Below are 25,604 nucleotides of genomic sequence, written 5' to 3'. Positions count from 1 at the left end.
AAGAAAAAGACCTAAAAATCAGGACATCTGGTCACCCTAGGTGTAAAGTAAGTGTAAAACATTAGGAAATCAGAATTGTGTTTCACACCCACTTTGCACAGATGTCAACAGTGACAAGATGCAGGTGAGGGGAGAGCTAGGCCCTAAAAGGTGTCTGCACTGCAATTAAAAGCCCACAGCTGCACCAGACCAGCTGAGTTGGGTTGGTGAGGCTCAGACTACAGGGCTGTTTAATTGCAGTGTAGATGTCCAGGCTGAGGCTGCAGCTCGAGCTCTGGGACCCTCCCACCTCACTGAACATCGATACTACAATTAAACATCCCCTTAACCCAAGCCAGCCGGCATAGGCCAGCTGCGGGTTTTTAATTGCAGTGTAGACACACCTTAAGTGTATGTTGCCATCCACTCTCCACCTCATGTGAGGACACAGCTAAAAACCTCTTTTCCTTCTGTCACATTTCCTCTTATCTGCTAATGTTGCAAGGCACTTTGGGATGCAGTTCATATGAAAGACACTCCACCAAATAAATGTCCCATTGAAAGAAACACAGCTATTGCAGCCAAGGCAAAGTCTGTCCATCCTTGCCCTGAAGCGTAGCCACAATTCCCCCCAGATCATCTTTCTCCAGGAAAAAGGCACCTTCCCCTCCCCCATACTTAAAGAAACTAATTTTCAGCACCTAGTGCAGGAGCCCTTCCCTCATGGACCCAGGAATCAAGTGACCAAATGCAGCAGGTGCTCTCCCATCACCTATGCACCTGGGATTGCAGGCAGGAGAGGTTTAAAGTAGAACCAAAGGATGGAAGCGCCTGAAGTGCATGCTAGGCCAGTCACTGGCATGGGTTTTATTTGTACGCCTAATGACGGTGTAAATGATTTGCCATGGCTTGTAAGTGAGGCACAGACAGTTCAAAAAGACATGAGGGTTCTCCCCCAGTGTTCTTGTTTTATGTCCTTATGAATTCCAAGAGCTCAACCACCATGCAACGTTGAGATGAAAACCACGTTATCCTGGTCCTGGAGTTTATAATCCAGCTCGCCCTGCAGGTCAAGAAAGAATGAGAAATGGTTGAATAGGCATTTCCAAACAGAGGCTGCAAAAGAAGAACATCTCATAACAGATGCCAGAGCACTAGGGACTGCAGAGGGGGAAGACCAAGGTTTACTCCTAAGAAAGGCAAGGTGGAGAGACAGGAGAGGGAGCTCTCAGACATTCACTGTCATGGGGAAGTGCCACTCTCAGAAGTGACTATTATATCTGCAGACTAGTTTGTGACTATTTATAGTGGGCCTGTGATGGTGGGCTGAGAGGAGAAGACATTAGCCTGTTTGCCTAGGCCACATCTGCACTAAAAAGTTAAGCTGACCCAGCTACGATGCTCTGGGGAGTGAAAAATCCACACTCCTGAGCGACATAGTGAAGCCAACCTAACCCATGGTCTAGACAGCACCAGGTGGACAGAAGAATTCTTCCTCGCTTTAAGTGTAGACATAATCCTAGTGTAGCAAAAACCCCAAGGGCCAGCTCCACTTGTTCTACCTCAGCATCCTCCTTTGGTTCACCTGAGAATGATCTTAGGCAAAACATGTCTTCACCTCCCAAGCACTCACCTTATTATAATCAATGTCTCTCACAATTGCCCAAGGCTGTGAAGCAACATTGGTGCCCCACTAAGCAAGTGGTTATCTCAAGCATGGATGAGACACCAACTCAGTTCCCAGAGGAGTGAAGGCCACAGCTGAAGGTCAGGGAGTGTGGGTGATCTTCTGGGGGACTGAATGGTGGTTGAGCCTCAACAGGTTAGATAAAGGCTCCAGGCTTTAGAACAGCCAGCGTACAACACATGCAGGAACTCCTCCCTCCCCTTGCCCACTACTAGATGCTTAGCTTGGGGCAAGAATCTAAAATAGCTTCCCAAGAACAGCCACAAATCAGGCAGAGCACCAGAACAAAGAAAATAAAACTGAAGTAGGACTGACCATTAGTTCCCAGTCTGCATCATTGATGAGCACCAAAATTCCTGGCCGCCTGCAGAACACAGAAGTTGTCAGGAAATAGGATTGCTAAAAGCTGCAAAGAGTTAGCACCACTGGCTGTTAAAAAGCAGATCACAGGCAGGCTGGTCTGTAAAGCTGATGCGAAAAGGGAATCCTAGCACAGAGGTGGAAATAGGAACAGGCAGTGCCCTTTCTAGATCAAATAAAGGGGAAAACGAGATTGATCCCAGAGCTCGTTTGAAATCAAACGACACCATTCACAAGAAGGCTCTGGGATGACTCCATTTCAATACAATATAGAAAAGTCAGGTAATTAAAACCCGTGCACTGCAATCGAGTGCAGAGAGGTCAATTCAGAGCTAAGGAAAGCAATTGTAGTGCCCCTGCTAAAGGTTGTAAACACCCAGGATCAACTCAGAGCTCCTGATTAGAGGCAAAGGGATTCCCCTTCTTTGATCTTCAGTGTCCTGCAATTGTCTCTCCTGCTACCAGGGGACCTGGCACACGCTTCAGCTCACAGAGACCTGTGAGGAATGTTAAACACCCAACCTCCACTCTGCAGCTGGGAGTTGCCTGCACAGCACATTGTGCTCCATTTCTTCTGGCCTTTTTCAATGAGATTGGCCCCATTTTAAAAATAAAATCATTTCCCAGCAGATCTATTTGTTGGTGCTTCTCAGAGTGACTGATCCAGGCCCAGTGATGTGAACAGAGACTGCGCTGTGCAACACAGACACACAGCTGGAACAGGGGGATATTCTACTGGCTAAAACCTCAACCCTGCAATCTACACACAATGCTAGTACTCGAGGTGACGGGGAATGGAAAGAGGCCATGAGTGCTGGGGGACCTCGTGCTGTGGGTCGTGAGGAGACAGACATTTTGTGGAACTGGGTTGGGTTTAGGTTCAGAAGGAGCTGGAGTTCTCACAGTCAGACCTGGCAAAGAGCAGACACATTGCTCCCCAATCTGGATAATTCTCTAGAATATCAACCCACCTCCCGCCACCACAGTAGTACTTTGCACTTGCATAGTCCCTTGCATCCAAGGAAATCAATGCCCTTTACAAAGAGAGCCTCACATCCCTCCCATGGGGTAGTATTTATCCCCATTTTACAGATGGGAATAATGAGGCACAGAGAAGCTAAGTGATCTGCCTTTGGTCATACAGCAAGACAATAGAGCTGACCGTTTCCCCTATTCAAGTCTATGGGGTATTCTCTTCCGTGTCATTCCTTCTAGCATGCGCCATATTTCAACTGATATAACTTTCTTCCCGCCACCAGCAGTAACACATATGCCCTCTGCACTGGGACTTGTAAAAGACTTTGTTCATGTTTCCCTGTCTGCATCTGTACTTACACGGTGTCCCCTTGAATAAATAATTCTGGTCTCTCTTTTAATAGATTCTGTTTGATCCACTTTAGCAGGTTTCTGATGTCCCCTGAAAGGAGAGAGAATCACAGTTTATAGACTAGCTTCCTCACCAGCATCAAATATCCCAGAGGTGGGCCAACTACAGCCTGCGGGCCACATGTGGCCTGCAGGACTGTCCTGCCCAGCCCTTGAGCTCCTGGCCAGGGAGGCTAGCCCCCGGCCCCTCCCCCACAGTTATGCCGCCGCGTGGGCAGCGCTCTGGGTGGTGGGGTTGCATGGTCCTGCCGAGCAGCACGTCTGGCTCCGGCTGGGCGGCGCAGCTGCCAGACATGCTGCTCTGAGCGGCATGGTAAGGGGGCTGGGGGTTGGATAAGGGGCAGGGGATCCCAGGGGGGCAGTCAGGGGACAGGGGCAGTTGGATAGGGCATGGGGTCCTGGGAGGGAGTGGTTAGGGGCATAGGGTCCTGGGAGGGGGCGGTTAGGGGACAAGGAGCAGGGGAGGGGGGGTTTGGATGGGTCAGAGGTTCTGAGGGGGGCAGTCAGGGGGTGAGAAGTGGGAGGGGTCAGATAGGGAGCGAGGGCCAGGCTGTTTGGGGAGGCACAGTCCTCCCTACCCGGCCCTCCATACAGTTTTGCAACCCCAATATGGCCCTCGGACCAAAAAGTTTGCCCACCCCTGAAATATCCACTTCTGTTTCACAGGAGTTCAAAGACTAGGGCCCCAGCCCTCACTCCCCAGTTAGCAGAGATGTTATGCTCCTCCTGGACAAAGAGCAATGATGGGAACAGTGCTCCATTCACTCTGTCTGGTCACAAGATGTAACCAAGGGAATAAGAGAAGGGATCCTCAAGAACCCACCCAGGTCAGCATTCACCAGGAAGGGGCATCTCCTTTGTTAGGAGGCACACACCATGCACGCTCGCACTCCCATAGACAGAGTTGGTTGGATGTGCATACCTGACCACAGAAAATGCCAAAAAAGCCTCCACAGTTAATGGAACAGGAATCAAACATTTAAATTGCAAACTTTAAATGTTTAGAATTAAAACCATACAAGCGTGAAGATAAGGAATTCAGTAGTCTCAAGGAGGATTACACAAGAAGCTAAGTTTGAAGCTTCTAGTGTTGGGTCTGAAACACGTACTAAAATGGATTGAAACACATGGTGAAAGTGTCTCCCTTTCTCTCTCTTTCCCCTCCCCCCACAAAATGGCAGCATAAACTCAAAAGTGGCTGAACCGATTTCACTCAAGTCTCCTAAAAACATTCACCTTTGGGCTGCAACAGGCATGGATGGATACTTGCATGGCCTATAAGAATTTGTTTGAGAAACTCAAGAGGAAACTAACAAGTGGGTTAGAACGTGACCCTCCCTGGAACAGTCACTTTGATAGACATATGCAGGATACAAACAGACGACTAGATTTGTAAGTGTCCGCTCATTTTGGGCGTCTAAATTTTTGGGCATCCCAACATGAGACATCTACATCCTGGGGCTGGTTTTGTGTGTGTTAGTTTTTGAAGTGCAGAACACCCACTATGGCAAGGGAGCTCAGTGGCAGATGTGAGCATTTGCCACCTCTGAAAGCCAGGCCGGCACTTCTGAAGGTTTATACTTTTGAAAACGTAAGCCCCAAAAGACATAGGCAAACATTCATGAATATACAGACATGTTAGAGGTGGCGTAGTTCCACTCAAGCCCTTTGTAATCTCCTTTGGCATCACACCTTCAACTCGGACCCTCTGCTCCCCCACCACCTCCCCACACACACGCTTTGTTTGATAGTTGCTTTATTAAAGCTCAGCCTTTATCTTTCTATTTCGGTAGTGACAGGACGGATTTGTCTTCATGTAAAAGGAGGAGGAGACACTGCTAGCAGGTTTTTATAGTAACAATTTTACTTTGTGAGGCAAAAACAATTTCTTTAGCGATAGCATCAGTTAATTTCCTATTGGCGAGGTGAGACGTGTCAGAGGGAGAGAATAATCCATTACAGGGTTTGGAGAAGCTGACAAATTACAATGTGGCGTTCTCCTGCATTTGCCTCTATATTTCACTGTTCCACAATCCACTTCATCATTCTGAATCTACGATCAGTTATTCTCCAGGGCTCCTTTAAAGAACCTTCTGAAAGCCCCAAAAGAGCTTTATTTGTTTCAAAGGCACAAGGAAGTGTTCCCAGTGCACAAATCCACCTATCAGCTATTAGGGCTTGAACCCCCTCTAGTTGTATCAGAGGGAATAACGGGATGTATATGCACATCTCTCTGTGTTGTAAACGGCTCCTAGTCACCGTAAATATTTTCACAACCCTCTTTTACAGGCTGAGCTAAACAACTATTTTTGGTGCAGTTATCGCATGACTGATCCATGAAATAAATACCCTTGTAATGGGGTGACTCAGTCCTTGCACTGTGTCAGCACATTGTGTTGTGCTGGCAGGGAAGCTCCCTGGAATGGAGCGGTGTTTCTTTAGAATAAACCTACAAAGGTAGGTGCTTTCTTTCACTTGTCACATTTGTGACTCTCCCCACATGAAGAGTCAACTCTGCTCAGCTGTAAACAGGTGTAAGTCAGTTACAGTGACTGGAGATGCACCTTCCCAGGAAAAAATCCCCATCTGTTGTAAGCGAGTGTCTCTCCACTAGGACTCCTTCCATTTTTTCTCTTTCACACATCCTCTGTGGCCCTGTGTTGCTGGCTTCCTCTAAAGCAGTGGGACCGACGTATTCTAGGCGGCCAGAGGGGATTGCCTAGAGAACGATGCCAAGCGATGCTGCCTCCCAAAACTGGACAGTTTCGGTCATGAAGGGAAGATCTGCTCATGGCGGCAGATTGCACTGTACATTGGATCCTCACCTATGGTCAGAACAGGGATTTCTTTTAACTAAATATCGGTTAGAGAAGTTTAGTTTAGCAACATGGAATATACTGTCCTCCAAGGTGATCACTTCCCTGGAGACAGTGAGCAATAGACAGAAGGCATAAGGAGCTGGTCAGTCAGCCACCAGAACAAGAGTTAACTATATCAACCTTCACCGAAGAATGCTGCTGCAGTGCACAGCCCCCAGGAGCTCACCCCCAAACTGCTTTTGCTCTCCATCGCTATGAAATGACTGCTAGGGAATGAGAATGACTAACAGCCCTACAGGAGGAGGAAGAGTGCAAAAGGGAAAACCATCCCCACCACAGCAACACTATGAAGGGCCTTATGCTTGTGAGCAACGCACTTGCATGAGGGCACAAAACAATGAGGTGGATGCTATAGGATTCTGCTTTAATAGAGTAAACAGCCTGCTCCTCTGGGGCCCTTCAAGATAGATCATTTAAAACACAAGCACACTGTACCAGGGTGGGCAATTTCCCAGGAAACACTAATTTAAGACAGGGCACTGGTAAATACTGGCTTAAACCCGGTTTAAAACGGGAAACCGAGAAAAATAATTGCATCAGCATCCAGCAAGTTCAGCAAGCACAGAATGAATCTTTTCGTACTTTGGCTACAGGCATTCAAAACTGAGGAATAAGATTGGTCTATCCACTACATCACAGCTGGTCTTCTGCTACAGAATGCTGCATGGCCAAAGGGACTGGTAATCTGCAACTCTGCATGTCTTCGACTGCCTAATGCTTCAAGCCTACAACTCTGCATTATTGTTGTTTTCATAGACTACATTTTTTGACTTGTATTTCTAAAATATTGAAATCTGAACTAAGAAGCATGACATGAATAACTTCCTTGAGAAAATACCAAACCAAAATGTAGAGACATTCTGATGTTCAGTATTGGACTTGCATATTATGTCCACTGCAATTTTACTTTTTATTTGTACAACCCTAAATTAATCTACGAATCTACTGCCTTTTGGAACCACAATTTGAATATGCAACTAAACCTAAGTGTAATGTAGTGTACATTAATTCGTTTTTAAAATAGAAAATTCCTTAAACTGGGACTAATTAGTTTTTCCCAGGGCAGTAAAAACCAAGATTTTACCTGGTAAAAGCCACACCATCCCTACACTGCACCAGCTGGACAGAGGATAGCCACCCAGAAGAAGCTTGCAATGTGGTGTAGCTGGCTTATTTCGAGACTGTCTCGGAAGATTCCCCCCACCCCTTCCATAATAAATACATTATTTTCAGCCCCATCTGTGCTTGCAGTTACAGAGCCCAGACAACACTCACACCAACACCCCTAACACACACCAACACCTCCCCCAGAAGTCTCACACATGTGCATAGGAGAATTATACAATCTGGAGAAATTAATGCAACCCCATGCTCTGAGTGTCCATAGCCTCTGTTTGCCAGAAACTGGGAGTGGACAGGGGATGGATCACTTGATGATTATCTGTTCTGTTCATTCCGTCTGAAGCACCTGGCTTGGCTACTGTTGGAAGACAGGATACTGGGCTAGATGGACCATTGGTCTGACCCACTATGGCTGTTCTTATGCAAGCCCCCCCCCCCCCCATTTATTCTTTGAATATCCCCTCTGATCCAAAGTGCAATGTAACTCTCACGCCTTCTCCAAATCCCATCTCAAGACTCACTTTTCAGCTGTTCTTCCAGCACTGAATTCTGCTCCTGCCCTCGTATTTATCTTTGCTCCTCAAAACTACCAATAATATAACAATGAAAAATGACAGATCCAAAAAGTATGCACAGACAAAATACAAAAACTGAATAAGAATACTTAGATTGCAAGGTCTTTTGGGCAGGGACCATCGGTCGATCTGCGTTTGTACAGGGCCTGGCACAATGGGGTCCTGGTCTGTGATTGGAGCTCCTGGACTCTCCCAAAATAATAACGTGTGCAACTAAAGTACAATTCCTGCTCTTTTATTACCACGACCCTTATCTTTCCTACAGCACCATCCCCCACACTTTTTGTTACACCACGCTGTGGTATGTATAACTTGGTTTGTAAGCTCCTCGGGCCAAGGACCTGTTTGCCTGTAAAGCACCATTCAAACGTATGGATCTGTAGAAATAATCAATTGGAAGGAAAGCCATTTAAACGGACCACCCCCCCCTGTCCACTGCCAAGCTGAATCCTCACCACTGGGACACCAATTTTATACTTTATCTAAACTGCTTATGAAAGCGGACTCATCATCGGAACAGGAGTATTTAATATTTACAGAAGTGCAATTTCACAATGTATGCTGCCCTTTGGTGGTGACAGATCATGTATTTTGTGCAATGGCAGTTCTGTGCTGCTTATTGAACATTATACAATAAAAATAATGTTAAGAAGTAGGGAATTGGATGGCTCAGAGCATTGATAAGAGGGTCTTGAGCGGTTTTCCTTTAGGTCACCACTTTAAACCCAGCCCAGTTAATAATGACCAAGATTTGTTACCATCACATGGCCCCAGTGAAATTACTTTGGTAGCTTCAGTCCAGTTCCTGGTAGACAAATATTCAGACCATAAAACCCACCATAATTGCCAACAATGGGGCCAATTAGTGCTCATCTCAGCAGAGGTGCCAAGGGCAGAATGGGCCACGGAAACGGAACTACCCTCTGACCTCAGAGGAGGTCTCTGCAATTTGGGGTTGAAGCACAATGGTGGGGAACCCTGTCTCTGTTCCGTGGACAGAGAGAACTCAGTCTTCAGGGCTGTCGACCCAGTGCCTTTCACCAGCCCCATAGTCACAGGAACATTCTGAAGTTAATAGAAAAGCCAAGAAAAAAAAAAGAAAAAAGCAAATGTGAGTGAAGTGACCATCCAAGTGCATCATGGGAGCTGAAAGCCACAGGGCCACTGTATACGCACAAAACAAACCGCCCAATGGGAATGAACAGATCCACGAAAATGAGCATGTTTTCAGTGACACAAAGCCACTGGCTTGTCATGCAAGTGGACAGGATGTGAGAGCTGCAGTGAGCGGGTACCCAAATCCCAGGCTTGTTTTTAACCCACACAAGCTGCAGTATAAATATCCCTGAATGTGGTTGAAAGATCTGCATAGTCTCCAGCTTGGTCTCCTCCAAAGTCTGATCTGTCACATCTAACTTTTCTGTCCGGAAGAATCAGTGAGTATCCTCTTAGAGAAAGTGATCTGGGACTCCATCTTAGTTCTGCCTCCTACAAACTCCTGGGCTCATTTGCACCCTCAAAACCATAGCTGAAACCCATAGATCTTTCACAGCTCAATAAAACCTCCTGGTCCTGCCAGATTCATCCGTGATAACTCAGCAGAGAGAAAACAGTCATGGCAGACAGGTGCCTGGAATAAGAAACACAGGGCCAGCTTTTCACTGCGAAATCTCACCAATCAGGTAAACACCCAGAAACCCAAACACTGCCCTGAAACACATACTCGCTGATCTTGCACTAACATAATATCAGTGAACGTGAAAACACAGCCCTCCACTAACAAAGAAGCTGTACGAACACACAGAGGGCTGTGTGTGTCACTGGCAGATTTACACACACAAACACAACATACATACGCATCTCCGCACCTCCCCCCGCATGCCCCTCACATTAACGAGCAGATGCACAATCCAACCCTCCCACTAGGGCTTCCAGAGGGTGTATTTTCAGTAATATCCTTGTCTTGGGTGCAGAATAGGAAGCCTATTTCAGGAAAACAGGGGACTCTTAAGGCCTAGACACTGGAAAGTTCTTTTCTGGTTTGTAATAAATAAGATGTATGCAGCCCTGCTCACCGAGGGGTCAGCGTTGCAACAGCACAACCGGTTTTCTTGGGCCGCCTTTCAGACACCTCCCTATGGGGCACCATTTCTCTGACCCAGAATACGATCGTTCATCATACTGACCACGGCTCAGCTCCAATTTGTTGAGGTCACTAACTCTGGCCAAGCTCCATCCCACCCACATTCTCAGCCACTGGCCTGTAACCATGACAAAGTCCCCTCTTTGCATGCCTCTTCTATCATTCCCGCTGCCTGGATGGGAAGAGAATTTGTAACCCCTTTGCCAGGTTAGGTGGCTTATTTTTCAAAATATAAAACATCCCCAAAATACACCACTCAGGCAAGGTGAGTGCCTTGTCCATTTTACTGAATTCTAATTAGCACAAGGGCCACAAGGTTATGAAAGGGCCCACTGTAAAATGGATACAAGGGGTTCCTCAGGCTAGTTAATGTGCAAAGTGAACCCCCGAAGCAGATGGTGGGGTACCATAAGCTGCAGCAGAAGGCCTGGAATGGCTTATATAAGCAGAATCAGAGGGAAAGGGTTAAACTCTGGCTACATCTACATTGTAGCGCTTCTGGTGAAGATACTCTAAGCCGGCAGGAGAGAGCTCTCCAGTCAGCTTAATTACTCCACGTCCCACGAGAGGCGGTAGCTATGTCGGCAGGAAAGGCTCTCCTGCTGACAGAGTGCGGTCTATACCGGCACTTAGGTCGGTATAACTTGCATCACTCTGGGGTGTACCGGAGTAAGCTCTAGTGTAGACAAGGTCTCAGACTCAAGGCATGGTGACCACAGCAAGGCCCAGAAAAGTTTCGAATCTGTTTTCACTGACATCTTCTGAGCCATTTCTGACATGTATAGGGGGAAAAAAGACTCCAATCTGGATTCTATTAACAGGGAGCTTTTAGTGACTTTGGAACCATCAGCTTCTGTGCATTAGAAGATAATGCCTGGGTCCTGCTTATGATCACCTGGCAGAGAGCTAACTCTCTCCCTCCCCGCTACCACTTTTAATTGGAAGGGAGGGCCCACATTAGTGCTTCCTCCATTCCCTCTTATCCACAGCACAGGAAGAGACCAGATGCTGCGTTCTTCCATAACCCTTCTGTTAGCTTGGATGGAGGACCTCAGTCCTGGGCCCTGCATTCAGAGGAGTTCTCGGCCCTGTCAGTCATCAAGGAACACGTGGATCATGGGATTTTCTGTCAGCTCTTGTAAACGACAAGGGAGCACTCAGATCCCAGGATCTCACATTCCCTCCAGTTAGCTGGTAGGGAGATCATAAGTTCCAGGGATCTTCGATCCCATTTGCCAGCCAGCAGCAAATCGCCAGTTCCAAAGTGCTTCCATCAGTTCCTGGCATTTCTAAAGGGATTTGATCCTCTGCATAAAGCTAATCCCGCCACACTGCCAAAAATCAGAGTTTCTAATCTTACAACACCCAATGCTATGGTCACTTAAGGCTTATGAATAAATGCCAGTGCACTAAACCATCTCTTTTTATTAGGATCATGGATCACTAGAAGTGGTACATGGTCCAATCTCTTGTTCAAAATTATCTAAGGAAGGAGCTAAGGAGAATCTTACAAAAAGGGACAATAGGTGGCGATTATATTCAACAGGCACTGAAGGCTGGATTAGGAATCAGAGAAGTTAGAAATGATGACCAGGTAACAGGGCTCTTCTAGTTTCTTTCTCTACTAGTGCAGGATTATTCCCAATGGAAGACTGTTTAGGGCTTTCTCCAGTCTAGTTTTAAAGGGCTCAGGGAATGTGGTGCTTCCCACACATCCCGTAGGAGATTGTGCCATAGCTTGCAAAGTTAGGAATTTTTTTTACCAATAGCCTAAATTCTCATTTTCTTAACTGCATCCTATCAACCCTAGTTATACAATACTGCATCACCCTAACTATAACCTCTTCCTGACATAAAGAAGTGGGTGTTCCCACCTTGCCACAGATACCTCATCTATTTCTCCATTCATCTCTTCTGCACAACCTGGAATTGTTGCGGATTAATTTGTGTAAGCCACCCAGGCAAATTCCCTGACAATTCAAAGAAAGCATTACTAAATGCAGACAAAGTCCATTTTAAACCCGCTGTGGAAATGAACTTTCCTCATTTCCCTGACTGTGTTGGGAAAGAAACAGTGGACAGAGAGGAAATCTAACCACTAACACCAAAGACTATGTGGAATTATACACCCAAGACTCACTGCCCATGCAGGAATGTAACTATTCATACAGAAAGACTGCAGAGGGATCCCTCTGGTCACACTCGCCCTGGCAGCATCTATTCATACAGAAGCCTGTAGAGGGACTTCCTTGGTACAGGCTCACTCTGGCACCGCGAGTTGGGCAAGAGTTTCTTGCCCTGACTCCTCACCCTCTTCCCATCAGCTTTAAGAGCTAGTGATTTTTTTTTATGGCTTGGATAGGATTAGTGGGGGAGAATAACTGATGTCCCATTCAAATCGCTATTATGACTTTATTCCTCTGCAATACAAAAGCCACACAATTATCTGTGCCAGTCCTTGCCTCTCATTTTCAGCAGTTACTTTGCTAACGTTATATTTTCATATACAGCAAGGACCATTAAACCAATTCCCCCTCCCACAGAAACACCAACCTCCTCAGCCTTACTTGAAAGGGGAAAAGAAAGAGCGCGGATGGGGGAAGGGGAGGAAGATTTACAATTGAATGGAGGTAAGAATGGAGCAGTTTGTGGGATAAAGGGGCTGCAGAAGGAGCTTTACAGATGTGCAGAGGGACGGCGTCTCATTGTTTAATTAAGCAGAAAGTGGCTCTTTTGAAAAGCAATTTTGCACAGGAGCTCTGAGCTCAGCAAACAGCTCCTGTGAGTGAGGGCAGGAGGAGAAAGGAACAGCTGGCATCATGAACCGTGTGAAACGCATGCTAAGCAGTTTAAAGGGCCAGGAACCTCCTCATCAGCCTATGCTCTGCTGCCGTCCTTTAAACAGTGGTGTCATGACAGCAAATACCACCAAGAGAAAAGGAGTGAGGGTGGGGGTTGGGTGGTAGGGGATAGAAAGGTTATCCTAATAGGTGCCTGTGCAGGAACACACTGGCTGGGAAGGACAGAAAAGCCAGGCTTTGTTATCAGAGGGATTTGGTCACACAGAAGAGAGATGGGCTTCTCAGTGCCTGGGAAGTTCCTTCTACAATGAGTTCAGATTAATCAGATTCATGGCAGAGGGTTAACGCAGCTCCCATTACATGAAGCCTAGTAGGAAAGCACTGAGATGACTCCTGCAAGAGAATTTTAGTTTTTCCAATCTTTCCTTCTAATACCAAAGAACTACAAATGAATCCGCTCAATTGGCCCCCTTATAAATGACACACCCACTTCACTGGGACAACTGCCAGGAAATACTGCATACCAGTGATTCAATGGGGAGATGGCACAACTAGGCAGAACAGATTAAAGGGCCCAGCCACACAACCCAATCTACCCTGGCTGGGACATATTAATGAGGCTTGGTAAGCCAGTCAACTGACCATGGTCAAATATTGTCAAACATTCCAACAAGAAAGCCCTGATAGAGACAGCGGCCTACCTTTTTATTGCATCATGGTGTCATTCTTTTGTTTTTTAGAACTTCATTTCATTTTTTGGAGTTAAAAGCTCAATTAAGTAACTCGTTTTTTGTAATTAGGCACAAGTATCTAAGGCTAAGCCTAAACCTATTGGAGACCACAAAGTCTTACTCTTTTTTGTTACTATTGGTACTATTCTAATAAGTCATTGCTTTAAAATATTTGACTGGTCAATCAACCATTTATATCTGGACCGGTCAAATGCCCAAACTGAATATTAACGTGACAGTGCCCTGATAGGGTTATAATATGGATCCCCCTGACATAGTAGATTTGGCTGTGCAGACTGGCCTTGTGAAAGAGGGGTCTTGGAGTCAGGACTCCCAAATTCTAATTCTATCTTTATACTAACATGAGATGCTCTCTCTGGTAAGTCACATTACCTCTGCGCTTCAGTTTTCCCCATCAATAAATATATACTTCACTAGCCCATTGTGGTGTTGCAAGGAAGAGAATATTCACATATTCCTTTGAAGATGGAAAGCACCATATCAGGTGGTTTGGAAGGATTCGATTTATTTTAATGTCCGTGGATTAAGTCAACAATTATTTAGTTTTTAATTTGACAAAACTTTGCCCTCCAGAAATATTTTAAACTTTCATTTCAAAACATTTAGAGAGAAGTTAGGAGTAATCAACTCAGCAATAAAAATCATTCCAAACACTGATTTCTTATTGACAGCCAAATGTTATCACCACCATTATTTTGCACTTCTAGACAACTGGTGCCATCTTGTACACTCAATTCTAGCTATCTTCCTGGCACTCAGGTACCACATTCAGGTCAGACTATCCCCTAGTGTACTGTATCTGAACTATTCTGTTCATATTTTGGGGCCTTATCCTGAGAGATAGAGTCCCTCTTTTGAGGTGCTGAGTGACTAATTCCAACTGATTTCAACAGAAGTGAAGAGCACTCAGTACCTTGCAGGATCAGGTGCTTGGACTGTAAATCCCTCGGAGCATTTCCTATGTCTCAGATAGCGCCATGCACAGTCAAATTCAACAAATTATTTTAAATTTTCCCTCTCTCAAAATAGTGATTAACAATGGATTTTTCCCCTATGAGATTTTGAGTAAATGGGGAATATATATGATTACTGAAATTTATGGATTACAATTTTATCCTTCCAAACCTTTGAATGCCAAGTACTCTAACAAATCTAGAAGCTTCAGATTGGTCATTACAGCACACGATCGACACTTGGAACTTTTGCTCCAAAAGCAGACTCCTGCCACTTAAAGGAAAAATCTTCATGATCGTTAGCAGTGCAGGGCCTATGATACAGAGTTGAGCAGCTCCTTGCACAACAGCCAGAGCCTCTTTAATCAGTGCTCTCACCTGATCATACAAGATCCAGTGGTAAAAGCACAGCAGTGAGTCTTTCTAGTTACTCTTAGCCAACATAACATCACGGATTTGAACCTGTGACTCTGCTGCAGGGGTTAAACGATGCTCGTTATTTTCCCATCCTTCTAAACACAGTTAAATTCTCATGACCATAGACAAATCCAGCACTGTAAACCCAAGTGGGATAGAGGAAGGACCTCAGACATCACTAGCAGCAGCATTCATACAATGCTCTATTTGATTGCCGAAGCACGAGGTTAAATAAGTTACTGTGGTTTGTTTCAGGGGGATGCTGCCAAATACATTTTCAGAGTTTTTAATTTAGGGTTTCTTTTCTTTATGCTCCATTGTTTCTAATAGCACTTTCGATGCTTGAAATTAAGGTTTACTTTCCGAGTCAATTTAATCCTCTCTCCATGTGACAAATATCTCCTTCGCTGTCCTCTCCCACCTAGCAATGTTTTTTTACGCAGAATAAGTCAACAGAGCTAGCTCCTTTAGTTTCTCTTTATCAGCATCATCAATGAGTTTATCAAAATTGTCAGCACAGCTTTGGGACAAAGGTTCTTATTTAACTTGTGCTCTTCTTTCTGCACAGATCTGCAGCACCTGAGAAAAATATGATATGGTCTCCCATAAAGTATGGTGACGTGTGTACATGTACACCCACACCCACACCCACCCACACCCACACCCAAACCCTTTTTTCATATGTTCCTCAGGGGCAACATGATAAAATCTCTTCAAACCCCAGATAGCAAAGACAGCTGCTGCCACATGGCTCCCTACATGGCCTTCTGTGGTCCCATTTGCAGCTCCCTCCCATCTGCCCACCTTAACCTCCTCCAGACCCTCTTCCCCTCTGGCCAGTTAACACAAGAGGAGAAAGGATTTAGAATCCAACCACATTTTCACCTAGTGCCTAGACTCAGGAGATTTGCATGTGGTAATCTCACTAATTAAATATAAAACCAATTTTTATAATTCAGAGAGCACTAGCCAGGTCAAATTGGGAGCACAGACTATTTTATTCATTTATACATTCTTCCCTATTTGTCCACCTAGCTCCCCATCCCCCTGCATCTGGGTGTTGTACAAAATGTATAAACAATTAAAATATAGTTGGGTCCAATGTCCCAGAGAGAAGCAGTTGCTCTGCAAAAAAAGGGACAAAAAAATAATAACCCAAGAGGAAAGGAATGGCAAAATGGCCAAAATACACTTGACAACTAATAAAAATCAGTTAAAATGGGATTATGATCCTAGTACTCATGAGATCTGTTCATTCATGGTTTCTTCAGTACACTAGGAGATGAACATATGGTATAAAGTAAGTGACTAGACAGGAAACACTGAACATGGTGAGTTAAATTCTTTAAATACACAAGACCCAATGATGCAGTCCTTACTCAGTCAAAACTCCCAGAGAAGTCAAGGTGAGTTTTGCCCGAGTTAGGATTGATAGATCGTGCTCTTTATTTTCCACTGAGAAACACATTTTCATTTCCCCAGAGAGAGCTGCATTAACTTGTTTATTGTTAATAATCCCAAATGTTTTCCTTATTAACATGATCAATTAGGGAATTTATAGAATTTCTTCTTCACACAGTTTTTCTGATCCAATCCTGCTGATGATGCTCTCACCTTTGATGTGCCCACAGCTTCCCACACCTGAACCATTGTCCCATGTACCAAGAGAGCCTGAGTAAGCAAGATCTTCAGGGAGGGAACTTTTTTTTAGTTTTGTTTTAAAAAGGTTAAATTCAACTCCCATTGAAGTCAATGGAAATCTTCCCAATGGCTTCAACAGGAGCTGGATTAGGCCTTTTGTGTGTTGTATGCTGCACAATGGACATCTATCAGGCTGCAGAAACTAGGGACTCATGCTCTTATCCCTGCTACTTATGGGCACCCTGCACTACCCTTAGATAGAATTAGAATACCTTATAATTCCTTTCTAACTGAATGCCTGTTCCTTGTCTGAAAACTGACAGTGTGTTAGACTATGAACAAATATTCTAAGCCAAACACCATCTTAAAAAAAAAAAAACAACACACCCAATATCCTAGCCCAAGATGTTTACAATCCAAATAAATTAATAGTCTGCCACTTCTTTAGTGCTTTCCATCCAGGGACATCAAGTGCTTTTCAGACATTAGAATTTAACCTCAGGACACCCTTGCGATGTCTGGCAATAGTACCCCCGTTTTAACACAGGACAGAGAAGTTGAGTGACTTGCTCAATGTCACGTAGCAAGTCAGTGTCAGACTCAAGGACAGAACCTAGATCTTCACAATCCCAGGCCTAGTCTTTGACCACATCCTCCTCCTCCATCTCAATGCTTCTATTCCTTTTGAATTATATATAGCTTATATTCAGGATCAAAAGTTTACTTGTCCTGAAAGCATTTGCACTGGCCTCTAAATATTTCTAGGCATGGCAGGAAGATCTCAGGCCTTAAAATACACAGCATGCAGATTATATTTACAACCAATCTCTCATGAACTGCTAAAGTTGATTGATCCTTGACATCATTTCTAAGTTTATAATTCCAGGTTTCAAATGGCATAAAGCTTTACTATCGAAGAGTTTTGGATACATCGGCTGCTAAAAAAAAAAAAAAAATCACAATGCAAATGAAGTGTGGGCAAGTGTCGAGGGGAGGAAACTAGTAATCAGAATGATGTTGATATCCCGAATCACTAAGGAAATAAATGAATGTTGTATAATCACTGGAACAGTCACTGGTCACTCAGTCTAGCAGTGTTTTGTTTTTTATTATATGCAGGACTGAAAAGAGGATGTCCTGCACGCAAGGCCAGCGTAATTTTCAAGCCCTAGCTTTGTCATGCTTGTCTGTGTGGTTTAAGTATATTCAGTTGTTTTAAATTAAAATCAAGAGAGTGATATTCCTATATAAGCACAGATAAAACTGGCTAACAGGCAGCTTCATGGACTGACCAAGGAGAATACACTTCATGAAAATATTTAGAGGCTGCTGTGTATTAACAATATTCAGAGGGGAGGGCAAAAATCTTTGAAGAAAGGAACTCACTTTGTGGTTGCCTGGAGAATGGAAAAGGTGCTCAGCCAATTTAGGTTTTGTATTTACTTTGTGGGTTAACCATTGTCTGCCAAGCTAGCCAATCAATAATAGCATGGCTGAAACTGCCCTAAACCACATTGATTCCAGTTGTAAACTGAATAACTGCTGTACAAACTGACTCTCTTTTTCACAGGCATTTCATTTGCTGTCATTCTTTCGACTTATTTGAAAAGCGCTAATACTCACAAGGCTCTGGTTGACAGGGCAAGGTCACCTGATGTTTTTTAACGCCATCAAACAAAAGCTCTGCTCCACCTCTGAAATAAAAAGAGAATGCACAACTTATGCTTTGTTTTATTTTCAAGTGACAGAAGTTATAAATGGGGTAGTTTACAATGCAAAAAAACAGAGAGAAAACAAAATGGACTGGATTGTATTTCAAGTAGGACAATTGTCTGTCTTTGTCTATTTGGCCTGTAAGCACTTTGGCGCAGTAACTGTCTCTTACTATTAGTTACTTGTATGGCTAGCTATGGACCAGGACCCACTGTGCTAGGCACTGTACAAACAGAGGACAGAAAGATGGTCCCTACCTCAAAGAGCTGACAGTCTGCTTGTACAGTGCCTAGCATAACGGGGCCTCAAACTCAGTTGGGCCTCTAGACAGTACTGTAATACAAATATCATATTATAAACTCCCATGCTCTAATACCGTGCCCTTCTGTAACACTTTTATCCAAGGATCCCAAAGTACTTTACTAACCTCAATACACCCTGTGGAATCGGTATTATCCCCAGTTTACAGATGGGAAAAAACAACTTGTGCAAGGTCACACAGCAAGTCAGAGGCAGAGCCAAGAGGATAATCCTGGAGTCCTGGCAGTTCCCTCTTGGTCTAGCCACTACACAACTCACCCGCCGAAGCATTATAGCAGAAACATATGCGCACTGTGAGTAGCACACAAAACAAGGGACTCTGCATGCAAGTTGTACAAAATATCACTCATCACATGCTTCACCCTCTGCACTTGCTCCCTGTTGAAGGAGCCAGTTCAAAGTCTGTGTCCTGATATTTAAACACTCCCAGAGAGATCGCTCTCCCTCTGCGACCATTATATTACAATCCATCAGCACAGTTAAAATGTTGACCACTAAGCAGAGCTTTGGGAGCATAGGAGGCAGTACTTTCTCAGGAGCTGATCCCAGACTATAACAATTTTGGGATTTCAATGGGATTGGGTACCTAACTCCCTTAGGCCTCTTTGAAAATCCCAGGCTAAATGCAAAACTCATTTCAGTGGCTTAGACTTCCCTCAAACTCTCCTGTGAAGAAAGTACGATTCCACTTTACAGCCCCAATCAATTCATTTCTTGAGAATACAGGACTGTAAGAACCCTCTGTACGAACAGGGTTACCAAACTGGACTAGGAATCTGGGCTTTATTCCTGAATCTGCCACTAACTTCTCGTGTGTCGCCAATTTCCCCATTTATGAAATAGCAGACAATTAACCATCTCAATAAAGTGTTTGAGGCTTTATTGTTTATGAAGTGCTCTGTGCTGAGGAGGACTCCAAGACAGCCCTGTCTTACTGATTTGATAACTCACTGTCATAGTGGTACCTCACTCGAAAGCACGGATATATCTGAAGGGATAACCCCATCTGAAAAGGCAGAGATTTTGGCTGTGCTGCAAAGGCATCAAAAGGTATTTTCCAGCAGGCCAGGACTGACTCACGAAACGGTCCATGAGATTAGTGGTACCAGATGACAGAACAAGGAGTAATGGTCTCAAGTTGCAGTGGGGGAGGCTTAGGTTGGATATTAGGAAAAACTTTTTCACTAGGAGGGTGGTGAAGCACTGGAATGGGTTACTTCGGGAGGTGGTGGAATCTCCTTCCTTAGAGGTTTTTAAGGTCAGGCTTGACAAAGCCCTGGCTGGGATGATTTAGTTGGGAATTGGTCCTGCTCTGAGCAGGGGGTTGGACTAGACCGCCTGAGGTCCCTTCCAATCCCGATATTCTATGATTCTATGAACATTGAAGGACCTCAGCCCACACCCAGCAGAGCACACCAGACAACTGGTAAAATGCAGGAGAAAGTTTGCAAGGAAATAGCAAGCATGCTGAAAATGGGACTAATAAGAGTTTAACAGTCCCTGGGCTTCTCTAGTTATGGTCCCTGAAAAGGAGGGGAACAAAGGGTTTTGTGTTGATTACAGAAAGCTTAAGGCTGTCTTGGTTCCTGATGCATACCATATACCCAGGATCAACAACATGCTAGACACCATAGACAGGGCAAAGTTCCTGAGCACCCTAAATTTAACAAAGAAGTATTGTCAAATTCCTTAAACACTGAAGTGAAGAGGGGGAAAAAAATCTGCCTGTGTTACTAATTCAGGACTTTTTGAGCTCAGATGTTACCTTTTGGGTTAATCAATGCAGGAGCCACATTTCAAAGGCTTGTGAACCACTTGTCAGCTGGGTTACAGGATTTTGCTTGGGCCTACATAGATGACATTACCATCTTCAGCTACTCCTGGTCAGATCATAAAAACCCAGTTGGGAATTGTGCTAAAGAAATTCAAAGATGCTAGCGTCAGGGTAAAAATGTCCAAGTGTAAAATGGATGCAGCCAACATCCCTTATCTAGAAGGTCATTTGGAAGAGGGGGGAGGGGGGGGGGACAAATTTGCCCAGATCTATTGAAAGTAGAATTCACTGTTAACTGGCCTATACCAGAAATCAAAACACAAGTTCAGTCTTTTACAGGCTTGGAGAACTATTACCACCAGTTTGTGGAAGGATTCAGCAACATGGTGTCTGCTATCACAGACCTGTGCAAAAAGAGAAAACCTAACACGGTGCTGTGCACAGCAGCCTGTCAGAAAGGGTGTGATAAAGCAAAGAAAATCCTAAAGCCTATTCTGGCCAGACCAGATTTTGAACTGTGCACCACCGCTTCTGACACAGGCCTGGGAGTCGTACTGACGCAAGCAGGTGAAGACAATAAAAAGCATCCTATTGCTTTCCTAAGTAAAAACCTGACCCCTGGTGAACAGAATTCCTCTGTCATAGAAACCGAATGTTATGCAATTGTGTGGGCAGTCAAGCAGTTAAGGCCTTACTTATTTAACAGGAAGTTTAGGGTCCTAACAGCCCACTCTCCGTTGGTATGGCTACACAGAACAAAAAGTACCCGCTCCAGACGGAGACACTGGAGTCTAGCAGTGCAGGAATACGAGATGAAAATTGTACATATTAAAGGCCAAGAAAATGTGGTGGCAGTTGCACTGTCCAGGCAAGAGGGCTCCAAGCTGATGCATATGGATTAGCCAGGGGCTGATCCTACTGCATTAGTGTAAGAAGGGAGGTTTGACCCAGGGACCTCGATGTCAACTGACAGAGGGGATGCATGGGGTTTTACAGGGATCTACTGAGCCTGAGCATAATAATTTACCAAAGGGTGACATGTAAGGTGTCTACCAAGAACCAGTAGCTTACTGGTCATCATAGTCATTGCATGTATGGACAGGTAACATTTAAGACGTTATACATCTATATTGGAAATTATGTTCTTAAAGCCTTGAAGTTAAAAGTAAGCCACCAGTTGGTGACAGGCCTTGAACAGATTTTGTTCAGACAGGTAGCAGGCAGGATATACTTCTTTCTCTCTGTCTGGTCAAGTGTATTGTACACTGTATTTATTGCAATGGAGGCCTATTTGCATTACTGAGCCCAATATTAGTCAAGAGATAGCAAAATACAAGAGCGGAGAGCTGTAGGGAAAAAAAAACTAAAAGCAGTGGGGTATCCTGTTTATGAGTAAAGACAATGGATTTGGGGGTATAACTGGGGTACTGAGTTACATCCTAGATCCTTCACTGAGGAGATGAACTGTCAGTGTGTTCTGTCTTATGAAAGGAGGTCACAACCAACCCAGCTGGAAAACACTGCAAAGACTCTGGGTGAGCTAAACTTCACTAAAAAGGAAATTATCTTGTTAATGAAGTCTAGGCTCTAGAATGTGTGTTACGATTTTATTTTACATGTAACTTTGTTTCCAATACTTTTACTTGCTACTTCTCTAACCTCTATTTTTGTTAAATAAACTTTTGCTTATCTTCCATTATAAACATATCTAAGTGCTATGCCACTTTAATAGCGTAGCTGTGATCTAAGGTGTAACTAGTAAGCTGAGGGACTTTGTTCCTTTGTGAGCAGTGAATCTGGGAATGTCCATTGAAAACAGGGGCTGGACACTCCAGGGGGACACTTGGAGGTTGGAGAGTACCTAGTGCTAACCTGCAAAAGGACAGCAGAGCCTGTGCAGGCTAAGAAGGGAGTGCTTTTGTTGCCAGTGGAGTCCAGGAGCTGACTCTAGGCAGACACAGAAAAGGCTCTCTCATGCTATGGGCAGATGGTAGTGAGGTGCCTCACAACCATGGATACGCCTGGGAAGTGTCACAACATTATACAAGTGCAACATTGGACAATATATGCTACTGACTCAGTTCTGCTTCCTGAGGCCAAGAATTTAAGAATTAGGTGCCTAAATGAAGATTCAGCCAGCTAAGTATAAGGCTTGATTTTCAGAAATGGTGAGCAACCAGCAGCTCCCACTGAACTCAAGGGAAACTAGCCAGTTCATCACTCTTGAAAAATCAAGTCATTTCAACCCCTAAATCCTTAGACAGACAACTAACTTTGAGACAATTTTTAAAATCTTGGCATGAGTGATTCTGCCTGAAGTATAGGTGCTGCTGGAGGCTCATGCCCCATCAGTATTGAATTTGGAAGATATTTGATGATGGATTCATCAAATAGGTTCATAAAAACTCTATGCAGATACCATTTAATCCTTGGAAAGGTTCTTGGTCTTAAAACGCATAAACTTTTTTACTATTCAGACGTACAAGTAGGAGTCATTGCTACCTTGCATTTCTCACAACCATGTAGATTAAAAATTGCCTAAAAAAAAGAGATGTATTTTAAAAGCAAACATGTGAATAACATGGAAAATAATGAGTCTACATGTGACTGAGTCCCTTTAAATCCAATATCTAAAAATGTCACACTAGGAGTTTTTCTTGGCTCTGCTATGGAAGAGCACAACAGAACCTTTGTTATGCTCTCAGCAGTGCTACTTATATGCAGTGACACTCCTAAAGACTGCTCTGTTGGTGTTCTTCCACCAGCTCACAAAAAAATGGAAGCAGCAATTATTAACTTTAGCCGAGATTCTTGTGAGAGAACAAGTCACAGTAATTATATGAAAAACATTTTTTTATGTAACGAAAACAAGGTCACACTGTTATTGTAGAAACGTAGATGGCAAGATAAGGTCCTTCTGTAATGCACTAACTGTGGAGAACTCAGCTGTGATTTACACATAGAGAGCTCATTTATGCATTTCCAAGGGAAGCAAAAATGCTTCTCACTCTTCTGAGAAAACTAGGAGAGTTTCTGCAGCTGGAAGTGGGGAAAGATTGAGGAAGGGCCTCTTACAGAGAAGGGCATTTAAAGGGTTATGAAGATTGTGTACGTGTATAGGGATGGGGAAACCAAGCAAGCCTTTTAGCTTTTGTAAGAAAAAGACTTAACAAAATGTAAGCCCAAGACAAATGTTTATAAATTTCCAATGTAAACAAAATGTTTTAAAGTTTTTAAGTTTCCAGCAATCCAGATATTACAGCAACGAGAACCTGAAAATAAAATGTGATAAATAACATGAAGCTGACATTACTAGTTTACTTTGTCTGAGCTGAAAGAACTTCAAAAAGCAAACAGCATATATATTGAAAAATAAAGTTATAAAAAAATATTTCAATTTTAAACAATTTACTATACCAACGGAAAAGGAAATGATTTATAATCTATTTTTGACATTCACAATGGGATAATCCATCAGTAAAAACAACCTCCCTCCCATTGTTCAGTGAGTGAAGAACAGGGGTTTTCTCTAGGATAAAACCATCTCAGTAATCCTGCCTGTTAACTGTGGTATCAAATAAAACTATGGCATTAACAAACAAAAACACTTTGGGGAAACTGTACCAGTCTTCTGAACTAAGACCTCACTTGTACCACCACTGCCCAACACTTCCCGTTCAATTGTGCGTGCTCTAATTTGACAATGGCAAATCCTTGGGCAATTACAAGACTGAGGACTTTAACAGCGACAGACAGTAATTGGTACACAAGAGCCTACAAAACTAAACGGGAGGTAGAAAGTAGTGACCAACAGAGAGGCTTGTCATTAACATAGGAAGGAGGAACAGAATAAATGTTATAAAACCCTGAAATATCAGTACTGGTCCTTACTGAGTCTTGTTTTCAATTAAATTGTAAGGGCCTCTGAACAAGTTGTGTGTTTTTCTGTGTTTTTACAGCACCTAGATCAAAGGGTACCTTGAGTGCTACATTACAAAATGAAGCTACACAAAGCTTCAGAACTGTTTTTCTAAAACATATTGCCTCATCTCCGTAAATGTGTTGATTGTTTAACATAATTTGTCCTTTTGCCAACAATGAATGATGACAGAAGTCCTGCATTTTCTGAAAACCTGGGTAGTCACACGTTAATCACGATCCATTCAACCCATTCCTGAAACCCCACTGCCCCTCTCACATCTGGTTTCCTCATTGATTAGTGCAGACCAGCTCCCATCCTATCCACTCCCTCATTGTGGATCCCTTTAAGGCACCTTTTAAAGCCTCTCCTTCTTGTGATGGCCCCGTATGTGTTTCAATAGGATATTTAAAATCCTCCTTATGAAAATTGTACCACCTAGAAAGCATTCCCTGAAACTAAGTTTCTGCAAGACAAAAATGTCAGGTTTAAAATGACGCTTTGCTCCCAAACAGCAGGATAGAAGATTCCTATTTTTCTTCTCATTCCCATTGTGAAGAGTGTTCTAGTCTGTGCTCCAAGGCAGTGACCACACACCCAACCATAGTCCTTATCCCTCCAAAACCCCTAAACTCCTACCCAAACAGCATCACCACCTCTAGTGCCAGCCTCGTTCTCCAGCCCCTGTTCTCCAGCCCTACGTTATAATCACCCAGGATCTTGGCCCCCCTGCACCACCTCCAGAGTCCCACAACCACCCCACGAGGTGCGTCTTTTCTGCCCCAAACCCTCACACTTCCTCCACCCTTCCCCCACGACCCTACGCCAGCCCCCTAACCCCAGACCGCCTTGCCGCGGCCCCTAATACATTGGTCTCGCCACCAGGCACCCCAGCTCCTGCCTGCACTGGTGCCCCCACAGCTCCAGGCCCACCAGGCTCTAGGTCCGTGGCCAGTCAGCGTGTCCCCGGATCTCCTGGCCCACCCCACGGGCGAGCACTCACAGGAGCGGCTCCCACGGGCCCCCACACGGCACAGCCGCTCCAAGGACCCTGCCCCAGGCCCCTCGCTGCAGCCCGGCCGCACTCACCCAAACTCCACCAGCAGGGACATGGGCGCCGCCATCTTAGGGGAGGGGAAACACGCTGCTCAACCCGGAAGTACATCCTCACTTCCGGATACA

The 25,604-nt window shown here is 44.3% G+C and overlaps 1 protein-coding gene across 1 annotated transcript; it reads right to left on the bottom strand.

Annotated features, from left to right (window-relative positions):
- Positions 1-816: 816 nt before the first annotated feature.
- URM1 (ubiquitin related modifier 1) lies at positions 817-25,604 on the bottom strand. The gene is made up of 5 exons (XM_065418870.1): positions 25,512-25,604; positions 18,319-18,389; positions 3,362-3,443; positions 1,982-2,030; positions 817-1,042 (listed from the first exon to the last, which is right to left on the bottom strand). The coding sequence occupies exons 1-5, from the start codon at positions 25,544-25,546 to the stop codon at positions 974-976; spliced, it is 306 nt and encodes a 101-aa protein (XP_065274942.1). The 5' UTR covers positions 25,547-25,604; the 3' UTR covers positions 817-973.

Source organism: Emys orbicularis, chromosome 18 (genome assembly GCF_028017835.1).
Source record: "Emys orbicularis isolate rEmyOrb1 chromosome 18, rEmyOrb1.hap1, whole genome shotgun sequence".
NCBI classification, from domain to species: Eukaryota; Metazoa; Chordata; order Testudines; family Emydidae; genus Emys; species Emys orbicularis.
Note: the sequence above shows the minus strand (reverse complement) of the source record. Positions and strands in the feature narration are given on the sequence as shown.